Source organism: Aphelocoma coerulescens, chromosome 7 (assembly GCF_041296385.1).
Source record: "Aphelocoma coerulescens isolate FSJ_1873_10779 chromosome 7, UR_Acoe_1.0, whole genome shotgun sequence".
Classification (NCBI taxonomy): Eukaryota; Metazoa; Chordata; class Aves; order Passeriformes; family Corvidae; genus Aphelocoma; species Aphelocoma coerulescens.
Genome location: NC_091021.1, coordinates 22,416,076 through 22,429,586, shown reverse-complemented (window position 1 = coordinate 22,429,586; position 13,511 = coordinate 22,416,076). Strand labels below are relative to the sequence as shown.

At 38.1% G+C, this 13,511-nt stretch overlaps 1 protein-coding gene across 1 annotated transcript in view; it reads right to left on the bottom strand.

The window, feature by feature from the left end:
• Positions 1 to 4,508: 4,508 nt before the first annotated feature.
• Positions 4,509 to 13,511, bottom strand: part of KCNH7 (potassium voltage-gated channel subfamily H member 7) — a 217,133-nt gene continuing 208,130 nt past the window's right edge. Inside the window, exons 14-16 of the mRNA XM_069020800.1 lie at positions 8,905 to 9,070; positions 5,433 to 5,625; positions 4,509 to 4,775 (exon numbers count right to left, since the gene is read on the bottom strand). Of these exons, the coding sequence (XP_068876901.1) occupies positions 4,509 to 4,775; positions 5,433 to 5,625; positions 8,905 to 9,070 (626 nt within the window). The remainder of the gene's footprint in view (positions 4,776 to 5,432; positions 5,626 to 8,904; positions 9,071 to 13,511) is intronic.

The window sequence follows — 13,511 nt, the reverse complement described above, 5'->3', positions numbered from 1 at the left end:
GCACAGCACTGCACCGCACTGCAGAGCACCGCACAGCACTGCACAGCACTGCACAGCACCGCACATCAGCGCACAGCACTGCACCGCACTGCAGGGCACCGCACAGCACTGCACAGCACTGCACAGCACCGCACAGCACCGCACATCAGCGCACAGCACTGCACCGCACTGCAGAGCACCGCACATCACCGCACATCACCGCACATCAGCGCACATCACCGCACATCAGCGCACAGCACCGCACCGCCCACCATCCCACTGCATAGCACGGCACCGCACCGTGCAGTGTACATTCTCACACATTCTCTTACAGGGTAAGAATGTTTAACAGGAGAGGATGGAAAGATCAGGGGTGCTGATCTGGAGGTGTGGTATTAAGTACAACTGTCACGGGAGGAATTGTACCTTCTGCTGTACCTCGCAGTGTGCTGTGATTCTATTTGTGTCCAGCATTTTAGAGCTCAGCAGCTCCAATGAGAAGACATACAATTTATCAGTGGGCAAGACTCCAGTTGCTTCACCTCAGCAGGCAGCCAGAGGCCATGAAAAACAGTGGTTTTGCTTTTTGTATGTTACTTATGATGCTGGTGAATGAGACAGGAGCTTTGATGAGTGCTCACCAGAGAGACGAAATTGCTAGGACACAATCCGCAGCAGGAAAAGGGAAGACAGGTTCATCTGCAGACAGCCAGCAGTGAGGTGGGAGACCAGAGAATGCATTTGCAAATCGAACTGCATGGGAACGTGGAAGGAAAGAGACATGCGTTTGGGCGTATGCTACCAGGAAACAGCAGAGTTGGGCAGGTCAAGACACATGACTACTGTGTGTTACTGTAAATCTGTGCCTGTAGGTGAATGTGCACATCCAAATAGTTCAGGTTGCTGCGCAGCTTAATGATTGAAAAGCATCACAACCTCTCCTTTGCTTTAAATGTTGAACTAAACCCTTACCTGGTAGGAGCCAGTGAACTTTGTTAAGAGCTCTGCTCATCTGTACAGTCTCACCTCTCACCTTTGAAGTGATTGTCCACATTGCTTTTGTACTTCAGCTACTTTAGCTGTTCCTGAATTTCCAGAAGACTTATCTGTATCTACAGCTTATAATTTATATGAATTTTTAGCTACAGGTTTTTAATGCACATAGCCAAGTGTTCCTAAGTCCAAGCAAACCCAAAACCTACCTCCTATAGTTCTGAAAGCTTCTATGGACATGTTACAACCGTGTGGGTATACAACCCTTTACATCATTCACAGCTTGATTTGGATAACAAAGACCCATTTCTATCAAGTGAAAACCAGACTGGACTTTGAAGAGGCCCGCCCCTTCAAAAAACCCCACAAAAACCCTCAACAAAATCACCTGCAAATAAAAGGGGCTATTTTTGCCGTTTATAAAATCAACACATTTCCAAACCCAATGGTTTGGAAACAACAACATTGGTTATTGAACCTCAACAAGAAAAGAAGTGACCTGAGAAGGCAGATCTTTCTGTGGCAGGGAAGGGGCAGCTAGAGTGTTGCAACCAAACTTTCATCTTCTGTTTCTGCATTCCTTGGCAGGGAGCTTAGAATCTCCGTAACATTATAAAGTCTCCCTTATTTGCACCCATTTGATATTCTTCTTCTTGGTACAAGGACAAGGAAAGGAACAAAGCCTCTTTGAGCCAAAAAAATGGAGTAAGAAGTGGAGCTTTTCCTTCACTTAGACTGACTGCAGTAGTTGTCACTCTTCCTCTTCCCCAATGCTTCTTCCCCAGGCCACCTGTTTTGCTCAGTCTCTTTGCAATAATGAGAAATACCAAGTGATGAAATTGGAAAAGGCCTTTTGTAAAGCAATGCTCATGCATTATACCTTTTTCATTAACTTTATTTTTAACTGATACCAGATTTTTTAGAATGTAGCATAACTACAAATACCTTTTTAGAAAATGTGCTAACTTGTTTGTTGTAACAGACATGAATGTTAATTACTAGGCTGAGATAGAGCAGAAGTCATTAACACTTGCTATTAAAAAATTCCAAACAACAAAACCCCCCAGAAGGTATTTGTTATCCAGCACTCCTGTTTCAATGGAGTATATGCAGGCAGAGATTCTGACTGGTCCCTAGTGAGAGGAAAGATGTATGCTAATGTCTTTACAAACAATTCCATGGGTGAGGGTGTGGGTGTTAATGTCTCCACCAACTTCAAGACACAGGTTTGTTACAGAACCCAGACAGTTTGACTCCTGAAACAGACAAAAAGGTCTGCACAAGCCTGAGTTTCAGAATTTTGGGGTAAAATAACAGGTTCAAGGAGGGGAATATGTGGGAGGCGGTTCGGGCAGGCTGTACCTTCCGAGTACCTCAGCCGATGGAGAAAGGAAGAGGGCAACAGGCGGCCGGGAGCTTAGGGTAAAAGGAGGCTGCGCCCTCCGAAGCCTCGAGAGAGAAAACCCCGTGGGCGTGTGCCCCGGTGGACTCTCTCCCTTTATTCGAATGAAGTTGCAGGACTCCTCTGTCTCCTTTTTGGACATAAACCTCTGGCGTTTGTGGATTAATTTTCCTGACAGTAGGATCTGCTCCTGCAAGGCACTGAGCAGTGCAGCCCTCCTGTCATCGTGGTGGAAGAGCAGTCAGCCTGTTGTAGCATTTGGACCTTTCAACAATCAACAGTAGCATGAGGCAGTAGAAAATTTGATCTTGTATGGGGAAGGGTTGGTTTATCTTTTCAGTGACAAAGGTATTGACTTAATTAATTTTGGTATCTTTAAAAGCAAAGGTATAGCAGAGCCATGCTCAGTAGCTCAACACTCACACTAATTTTAAATGAGGAAAGATTCACCCACCTTGGGTTTATCTACCAGCTGTGCATGACTAAAGCATCATGTTTCATGCTGACCCCAACATACAACGAATGTATATGGGAAGGACAGCTGCTATTGCATCTCTTTGTAGCACTGATTTAGGACAGAGGGTTTAGTTTGGTTTCAGGTAAAATTTAAGTGCTTCTCCTCTAACTGGATTGCATGGTTTTCTGTAACCAGTTCTCACCCTAGATGAACTTCACATTAAAGCTGTAAGATTAGAAAATCATATGAACATTTAAAAAATATTTGAAAGCAGCAATAAAAAGGTAATTTCCTTCTAAAAAAACCACGACATTTGAAGCAGAATAATATTTTAATAAAATTAAATCTAAGTATTCACAAAGCATTATGCACATACAGTACATACTGTATTTAAAGCCTACAGACCTTAGATCATTTTATTCTAATGTAGTCAGCTTTGGACACAAGCTAAGCTTACTCATTTTGTAATAAGAAAGTTTACAATTGTTCCTGAAAGTGATTTTACATATATACATATATATATATATAGCTCTATATATATACTCCTACATGTAAGTGTAGGTATATACACACACTTGTGTGTATGTGTGCATATAAATATATATACACATACACATACATACACACCTATGTACATACATAAAATACACACGTGCACACATCCAGGAACGGTGTGTGGGGGGTGTGTGTATGAGCATTGGAGAGGGGCCAGTCAGTAAAAAGAGGTAACTGCAAACAGCCACCCTAATAATTATAAAACAAAAATGTGTAAAATATTTTTAAATTAAAACAGATTGTTAACAATTTGTATTGAACAAAAGGAACACAGTCTTCTGCATTACATAGAAATTAGGTTTATTGCATTTGATTATGTTTGTGTGACAGATGAAGAATACCTGTCAGCTCATCACAGCTGAATTCTATGATGCAATTAAAAAAAAATAACAATACAAAAACCCAAAACCAAAATGTAGTGGAAACAAATGATTCAATTTAATGCAGTTTTGTGGATGTGACCTATGGTGATACATTCCAGCATATGGCAGTTTTCCTCTCTGTTAAAATACTGCCCTACTTCAACTAGTTTGGAAGGAGGCTGTTTTCTCTGTCCTAATTGTTTCAAGCCCAGAAGACTTGGTTACCTTATTCTTTCTTTAGATTCAGACTCATTGTGATTTATTATAAAAGCTCACTAGAAGAAAGATAAATCAATTTTCAAAAGTGAGCTAGAAGAGCATTTTTCTTGAATTTTAGCTTGGTCAGGTAGGAGTTTTTCTATGTGAATTATTGTTATTGGTCTCCTATTTGCTCTGAAGACATATCCACAATAAAATACTATTTCCATGACAGCAGTAAATGGTAATCTCCATGCAACGTAAACTGTAATTTCAGAACATGCATGTTATTTAAAAAAAAATAAAAATATAAGGTGCCTTGAGAATGCTGGCAGTTTTACATTTGGAACATACAGTTAGTGTGTGTATATATATATTTACATCAGAACTGCTCAACTTTACCTTACAAGCTTCAGATTTAGGAAAATATACAGTACTTTTGCATATAATGGTATATTCCTTGTAGCCCCTGAGTCAAGTATAGAGGATTTAAATTAAAAAAAAAAAAAAAGGAGAAACAGCCATTAAAAGCACTTTTATGTGAAGTAATAGTATAAAAGTACTATTTCCCAGGAAGACCAGGATCAGAAACATGCCTATGAAGACTCAAGATTCCTACAGTGCTTAGTGAAGATTCTGGCAAGGAAGGGTGCCGAACTGGTGGCAGACAAGTTTTACGAGGCTGTGGGGGACACTCTACAGACTGGTCGTGTTCTTGGTCTAAAAGAGAAGCCAGGTTGTCTTCTGAAGCTGTGTTCAGATGCACTCCACTTGAGAAGGATTCTTTGGATTTAAGTTTTGATTTTTCAATGTCTGAAAATTCAGGACACTGTAAGGGATGAGAAGAAACAAGATGGTAATAATTAAATTGGTCTCTTCCAGGCTCTTGTTCTGTTCAAAATTAGCACATTCAGATGGTTCATGGAAAACCATCTTTGAAAATTAAGCAGTGTACTGAAATATTTTTTACATGGTACTGCATTTGAATTTAATATATTTGAAAGCGATTCTGCTGATTAATTGTAGAAGCCTGGATATCTTTTCCTCCCCTCAGACCTGCTAATATGACATCAAGATACACATATATGCAGCCCTTTCGAAAGGACTGATTACTCTTGAGACCCAATCTAAGAGTATGGATCTCAACACTCTTGAATATGAAGTTCTGTTTTAGAGCATAACTGCAGAATTGCATAATTCTGAACATTCTAACCATTTGGATTTCTTTTCTGGTAACTTTTGTGAAAAACATGACAATAAAGTAGATCTGTCAGATTATACAATCATTGTACACATCTCTAAAACCCTCATAGAAAATGTGGCCTCTGAAACCATGGTGTCTAAGCCCACTGTGCAGATGCTAGGTCAAAATAGTAATTTTGTATTCCTTAAACTAGTGAACCAGCACCTAGATTGGTATGCATTTCTTCCTCATAAGATAAAAAGACTAGGAAACCTCTTTTGATCTTATTGGACATGTACTTACCTGAGATGAAGGACTGAAACTTCTGTCTGTTTTAACTGATGCTGCAGGCTGAAGCTTTTGTATGACCTGGATTGCTGGCTGTTGATACTCTGCACCTGCTGTCACCATGCTGTAGGCAGGTGGAATGAGTGCTGACTGCCTTTGCAGAAGCTGCAGGATGGTTTGGATATCAGCAGTCATTTGGGATTCAAGCCTAGAGAAGGAACATGAAATCAGTTAACTCATATACCAGGAACAGATATATTTTACACACTGATTACAGAGGTGTTCAAGAGGGACCTGCACTTTACCAGTAAAACCGATGCTTGTCGTGGCATGACCATGTCTTAAATAGAAGAGAACAGTAGAGGGAGTACGGAGCCCTTCCAAAGCTTCTGGCTCTCCCTCTCCTTTGCAGAATATACCTGCGAGCTTTTCTCTGGTTTTTGCTATATTGAGTTCATCACTAGGCTGTAGGTTTGCAACAAGAAGCAATGCGGGGGACTGGGTATCTGGTTGAAAATAACTGGAATAAATGTATTCTCTTCATTTCAACTAAATTGATTTGTGCTGGCTGAGAATGGGACATTATTTTGATGCATCTGACAGTGAATTCTGACATGCTAATACAATGCACTGAACTAAGCAGAAGTCACATTTGTGCTTTTCCACAGTTAGAAAAAGAAAGATGCTTCCAAAATCATTGAAAATCCAACTGCCCAATTCTCATTACTGTGAAAATTTATTCAAACTTATGCAGACCTCAGAATCAATGTCAGCATTTCTGATGTTCAAATTTTGTACCTTTAAAATATTTTTTTGCCTTTTCAAAAATTTGTATATGACTTCTGAAATACTTGAGCTGATTATGTTGCTCATACTTACAATTCCATAGCACTCAAATGATTTTTAAATGGTCTTGTCAAAATCAGTGACAAACTCAGGAAAAGGTAATGCCTATTGTGCCTTCCCAGCTGCTGGAAGGCTACAGCACACGCTGACAGACTGTCATGCAGATATACAGCCTTCTGTACAGCAGCTCAGCTTCTGACAGAGTAAACAGGTCTTTGCCAGCAGCCCTTAATGTTGTGTTACTACTTGGGCTCCCTGTGGTAGCAGAATTTATCCCGTGCTGTCAGATTTTTGCTTTTACCAGCTAGTGCTGCACTAGCGTTATTTTGTATCTTGTTGGAGTTGTCCATTGCCTGTGTCATTTATTTATAAAAGCATCTGTGAATTTAATCCAAAATATATGCCCAAAGTGTGTTTGGAATGCTGTTCCTTCCTTTATCAGGAGAAGCTGCTTTTGTGGCATTAGCTCTCAGAAAAAAAGGCCCAAACCCAGACTACTGTTAGAGTCAGACGTGCCCTACTCACCCCCTTGTTCATCTCCCTTGGGTTCTTTGCGACTTGCAAATGTGCTATTCTCACACAAGCATGGTGCTGATGCCACATCATGCTGAAGGAACAGCAGCATGCCACCATCCAGAGAACTTCCACCTGCTAAACCTGGGCCTTAACACCTCATTGAATAAAAGGCAGCATTGGAGGATGTGCATTCAAGATTATTTTTGACTTTGAATTAACTCTAAAATTGCTCCCCTCTTACTTTGTTATTACTTGAAAGTTTCTTGGTACTTCAAATGAAAGAGTATCTCTGGCAGTGTTTATTCATCATCATTGCATATAAACGTTTGCTTTCCATTCTCCAAAATTTAAAAAACAAATCCATGTTACCCAAACAAACAGGAAAACCTTAGATGCATGGCCCATAGTCTCCATGAAATTCCAATTGCTTAAACAGAGATAACTCCAGGGACATATTCCCTGAAAAGTGGCTTTCCAGCCCTCTGTGTCTATTTAATAATTGAGTGTTATGCCAATTCTCTAACTTAGCATGGAAAAGTTCAGGGAGAAGCGACCATGCTTTTTAACCTGGCAGGTCAGATCCGACAAAGGCGGGAATGGATATTGTCTGTTATATTCATAGAAAACCCAGCAAGGCCTCAAATCCCAAAAGTATGAAAAGCCTTAAAAACATGAGAAGAGTTAAAGAATAAAGTGATTTAATGAAATACATAACAATTTAATTCTTAGTTTATCAGCAACAATTATATTCTCTCACAGAAGAAAATAATGAGAACTTGCATGATAAAACTATGGGTAACTTTGAGATATAACTTCAGTTTTGAGAACTTAAAGTTTCAGAAAATGAAATGTAACCAAAATACTACATACTGTTGATGGGGATCCTGCAGGCATTTAGTTATGTGACATTTACAGTTACTTAGATTACTTTACTTTGCTGCAATTAGAAATTACAGCAGTTTAGGGTTAAGTGTTAAAAATCTCTTTTTAATGCATTATGTCATATTCAGAAATGAAAAATACTCATTTGATTGTGATAGATGAAGGAATCAATATGCAGTTAACCTGGCTTTAAACTGATTGCTAAAATATACAGCACATAATGCCAGTGAAGAGCTACTAAAGTATAATTAGGACTGTGTATGTGTCATAGTATTTGTCATAGAAAAATAATGAAAGTAATGGAATTACAGACTGAAAATAATGAAAAAAAGCCACGCTCCTGAGCATAGGGCAATTTAAAATTAAGTGAAGTTGCATGGTAAATTACAGTGCAGGATGGATCAAAATTGTGTAACCATATTTTTAAGATGCTCTAAGCTATGCTGCTTAGCTGCCAGTAAAGAGTAATATATCAGTATTAAGCAAAGGTGATACTGGACTCTGATAAAGAAAGCATAATTTTTCTGTTGTAACAGGTATAAGTATTGTGCCTTTGCATACTTCCATGTCTTACTTATTATAGAGTTGCAAAAAAAGTTAATGCATCAAAAAGGGAATTCGTCTGCAATACATTTTAAGAAGCAGGCAGCTGGTGAGTCTCCAGGAAAGAAAAAGTACTTCAGATCTTTAAGATACTGAAAATTGCCATTTTGTGTCCCTGCCCATGGCAGGGGGTTGGAACTAGATGATCTTTAATGTCCCTTCCAAGCCAAACTGTTTGATGGTTCTATGATCTTAGGACAGCTCTCTTGATGAGGTGAGATTTAAATTTAACAATCTGAGGTGCCTCAGTACAACTTCTTGGTTAAAAAGTTGGTCTTCTAAAACAGTCAGCTGAGGGGAAAGGCTCCACTGCAAGGCCATTCAGAGTAGCTAATGTGTGTCCCTGCAGGTAAAAGAGATGAATATTCTGGCAACGTATCAAAAATTGTGTACCCAGAATTCCCAGAACTGTTTTTTCCAAGGTTCTGAAAAGCCCAGCTTAGGTGATATATAGGCTCCTCAGAATACCTACAGACAAAACAGTGATATTCCCATAAGGCATATTTTTGTACTTTTGAGCTTCTAAAGATCTGAACGCTTTTGGAAACTTCCTGCACAAACTCATTCCTCCTGTAGCATCATCAGTATCAGTTGTATTATGTACTCTTTCATATATAGGTTTTTTTCTCTTTATTCGTACCTGTTGAGTTGTTCTTGAAGTAAATCTAATCGATTCTCCACTTCCCCGTATATAAAATCACTTTCAGTTTCACAGATTCCCCATGTAACATGGGATAATGCTGGTTGAACTGGGGAGTCCTGGTACTCCTGGATGTTCTCCTCTTCCCAGTTTCTTTTGTTGATATCTGATGAAAAACAAACCATACAAAAGTACAGATTTACATATGTAGAGTTAGAGAGGGGTTGGCACCTCTGAAGCATCCCACTTACTCATGTTTCTCAAAACCTTGAAAGTCAAATTGGTACACTGGCACATTGACTGAACATCTCTTTTTGTTCCTTACTACTCCTTAAGGAAAGATAAAAGTGGTCATATTCATGCTAACATTTTGAAGCTGTAGATAAACGAGCAGCTTTGTCTAGACGGCATCATCAGAGTTCTGCCACTGAATGGCTTCCCTTTAGTTTTATTTCTATTATTCTACAAATGGATCCCAAATTTTCTAGAGGTGTTTTTTTAGCAATTTTTTATTGACTGAAAATAGAAATTTTTGTTCTAACCTAAAGGCATTAAATGATGTACTTGAATGTCTTTGATAGTGCACTTCAGAGGCCTGACTAAGACCCCTTCTCTTTCCCTTGAATGTGCTATTTAAGTGTATTCAATGCTTAATTTGTGGTGTAAAAGAAGGATTTGTTGCATTGCATTTGCAGCAGTGGGCATGTGGTACAGTGTATTGGAATGTCCCCTCTAGAGAAAGGTGCCAGGCCTCAGGCAGCTGCCTTTCTTACCCATAACTGTAACACTACTTGTCTTAGGTGAAGTGTAATATGTTTTCTCTGAGACAAGGGCCATTTAATGCAGCTCATACTGCTTGAAAAAGGATACTGCTTATTTTTCTCAAAAAGGAAATTGATTTTCATTGATGTAGCTTTTAGCATCACTATTCTCCCACCCAATCCTTAAATCACTGTGTAAAGCACATCTTTGAAACTTACAGTACTGTGGGGTGAAAGGTGCCTGTCCATTTTGTTTAATGCTTTGGGACTCCTAAAATAATGAAATATTCAGCATTGCTGGGTCAGCCAGAAATCACTTTGATATTAAATGAAGCTTCATGGTAAACATGAAATATCTGAAACCACTCATTATATGAGTAATTTATATTTATTTCTTTATCTCCAGCCCTTTGCAAAAAACCCCATGATGATTACTCCAGGTCTCACCCTATACCTGCTGTGCCCAAATTTCATCCCTTTTGACCCTCCTGGTTCTTGGATTTCTGTGACCAAATACTGCATGTGACTACCAAATGGAGCTCAGGGACACTCTTTCCTTTTTCCTGGACTTCTGGTTTGGGATATTTTTCCCTTCTTTCTCAGTTTACTCAATCTACCCCCCTGTAGATTTATTAATTAGTTTACATTCTCGGCTCTCTTCCATTTCTCCTGTTCACCAAGCTGTTGAAAGGTTACACATCAATTATCATGGGATATACTTGTTGCACTTATCAAGTATAGAATGAGGATCTTGCTGTGACCTTTGCAGAGCCTACAGACGACTTAGGTTGAACAGGGTTTTTCTAAGGCTCACCCTGCCCTCCATAGCCTTTGTTTACTTTGAATGAATCTGTCATGAAAACAGTCAAAATTGGTCAGAATCACTCATTCTTCTTTGATGTGATAAAAAAGACTGTTTAAACGCTAACATCTGCTCAGAGTTGTATTTGTAATTACTTAACTACATGAAGTTATAGAACATATTAAAGTTCTTATTGCACCTAGGCTGCTACTTCAGCATACAGCTGGGCAAAGTCCTTGACTGCTTATAAGGTATCTGCAGTTGGATTTGAATCCCACATCAGTCCTGAATGATTTGCGCAGAGCTTCTCCTAACACTTCTCTTGGCACTGCACGCTGTTCACTCAGCATAGGTTACATTCATTTCACACTTGTGAAATTTTTCTAAGCAACCACAGCAGCTAGAGCCATGTTTCAAAGAGAAGAGAAAAAAACCCCACAGTGTGGGTGACATGTAAGAGCTTTGTCCAAATGCTAATAGCTAATCCCTTTCAAACATGTCTTTGAGCAGTGTTTCTCTAAGTAAAGAGAAAAAAAAAAAAAAAAAAAAAAGAAGTTCCTGCTCAGATTTAGTATTTCAAGTAGATTTAGCCAGGAAGGGGAGCTCTCACTACATGATTCCAAGTGTAAGGGGAGACTTTGTTCTCTGTCTCTCTTTTTTTTTTAATCAGACAAAGATGGTTATTACATTATCTGATCTTTGGTTAGCAGGTGGTAGAAGGTTTCCTGGAGCTGTAGAGAGTGTTTGAATTTCATGTGACGACCTGTAACTGATTTTATGTGCTGGGCAGAAGGAAGAGGAAAGAGATTTAATCTTGGCTACACAAAAACCCATTCTGCTTCTCAGGAACTTAAGCCAACAGAAAGAAAGAGATAAAGGGTGTCACAGAAGCATGTAATTTGGTTTTAGGAGGCACACATGGCCCAATTTGCAGTGTTCAAGGAAAAGTTGGAAAGCTCTCAGGAAACTGAAGGGAGCATACTATGAAAAATTCTGGGGTAAAGTTTCAAACTATGGATTTAGGTGCAATGGATTTTGTAAATCCAGTAGATTTATAAGCAGTGAATTTCAAGAGCATTTCACTGCTTTTTAATGTCCTGTAAAAAACAAGACATTGGTTACTTTACACAATAAGTCATTCATTAAAATCACAGATTTTCAACGCCATGGCTTATCCTAGGGAAATCACAGCTGGTTTTTGTCCCAGAATATGTATTTGGAAACTATTATAATAGATGCTTAATTTGTGACAAAGCAAATGAATTGGCACTATAATGACAAAAGTTCACACACAGTAAGTAAGTGAATACTCTATAAAATATGGTGTTTTACTCATCTAAGTATCTTTTCAGGTATTCCATATGTGTTAGTAACCCCAGAAAAGCCCACCAGCAGCTACAACTTCATAATCAACTCTGGTCTTCCAGGGCTTGAAGAATCTTAGACTGAGAACTAAGTCAATAAATGTATAACTCCATTCACTGGAACAATTAAAGAATCAGACTTTTAGCCCAAGAAACGACCAAGTGAAGATAGCATTTTTCCTTATCATGTAGCTAACAGCTACAGTAAAATTCTCAGGTCTTCAAAAAGAGCCATATGTTTAAAAGTTAAAAGTTGCATTCTAGGATTAGGAGAGAGACGTTTGCACTGTTTCTGCCAAATTATACAATACATTATTAATAGTCTTTCCATTCATTGAAGTAATGACCAAAGCTTAAAACAAAACAAAAGATAATTAAATATGTATCAGTCACAGTGGTAATGAATTGGAGTAGCTTTATACAAGTGCATTTGTATCCAAGATTTATAAGGTACCATAATATATGAGGATACATAAAAGCAGAATTTTTTTCACAAGTTCATTATGTTTGTAACTGCTCTTCTGGTAAATTATAATCAATCTCTAACAGCAAAAATAAGAATTTAGTTTAAAACATATATCAGTAAAAGCTAATCTTATTCACCTTGTAGGTTTTATAAATGTTGCAAGAAAGCTCATTACCTTGCATAACATTACTAGAAGTGCTAAATTACAGAGTGGAAAAAAGAGTGTGGTCTTAATCAAAAATATGTAACATTTAGATATGCTAAATTTAGCTCAAATAAAATCTGCAATAGGTTGCCTTGGAAAATGTTGCTATACCTGCAAGGACACATTTCTGGCTATTGGAGGGGAAAGGTAAGGTTTCCAATTGCAGTATGAATGCAACAAGTTCACGTGATGCAGATTTATAGGGCCTTAACTTGAAGAGACCAGACTTCACATATTCATACCTCTGAGATGTTAAAATCATTGTTTGGCCTGATTAATCATTAGGTTTATTTAAAAAGATAGTCTAAAAGCCTAAAGTTTATGAATGATGGTCAAATGGTTAAATTGTCTCAATGGAAACCGCTGAGGAAAACAGCATTAAACAATAAATATGTAATTCTTCCCTTCGGACTGAAGGAATTACAAATTAACTTGCAGAAATATTTAAATTGTATATTAATACAGGGTTTTTCATTAATTTCCTTTCACATCACTGAGAAAATTAATATTTTAGTATATTATATGTAATTTTAATTATATGATTTAACTCTATGTAAAAGTATCTGAGATTGCTTAATAGTTCCTGATCATTTGTCACATAGAAAAGCTCAAATCTTTATTCTTGTGTGTTACTTATGGAAGTCATGATTTTTCTGTGTGGTGTAATGGTGCAGCCATTAACCAACAGGTGCAGCAAGACAGGATAGCATTCTTCCAAGCTATTATGAATTTTTTTTCACATAATTTTTGTTGTGTCTTGTAAATGCAGTGAATAAAATTAGTTATCTGAAAAAATTTTTTGCACGTGCAACTGTCACTAAGTTTAGCTGGTCCAGCTCTCATTATCTAGAATTTTTTACTGTCATCCAAACCTGGCACATCAAATAGCCTTTGGGAGATTCTGTACTGCTTTGAGTGCAGTTTTCAATGGGCACTCAGTGAAGTCCAGTACCAGTGGACAATTTTGAAGTGTTTCTGTAAATTACTTAGGTAGTTCAGTTACAAGATG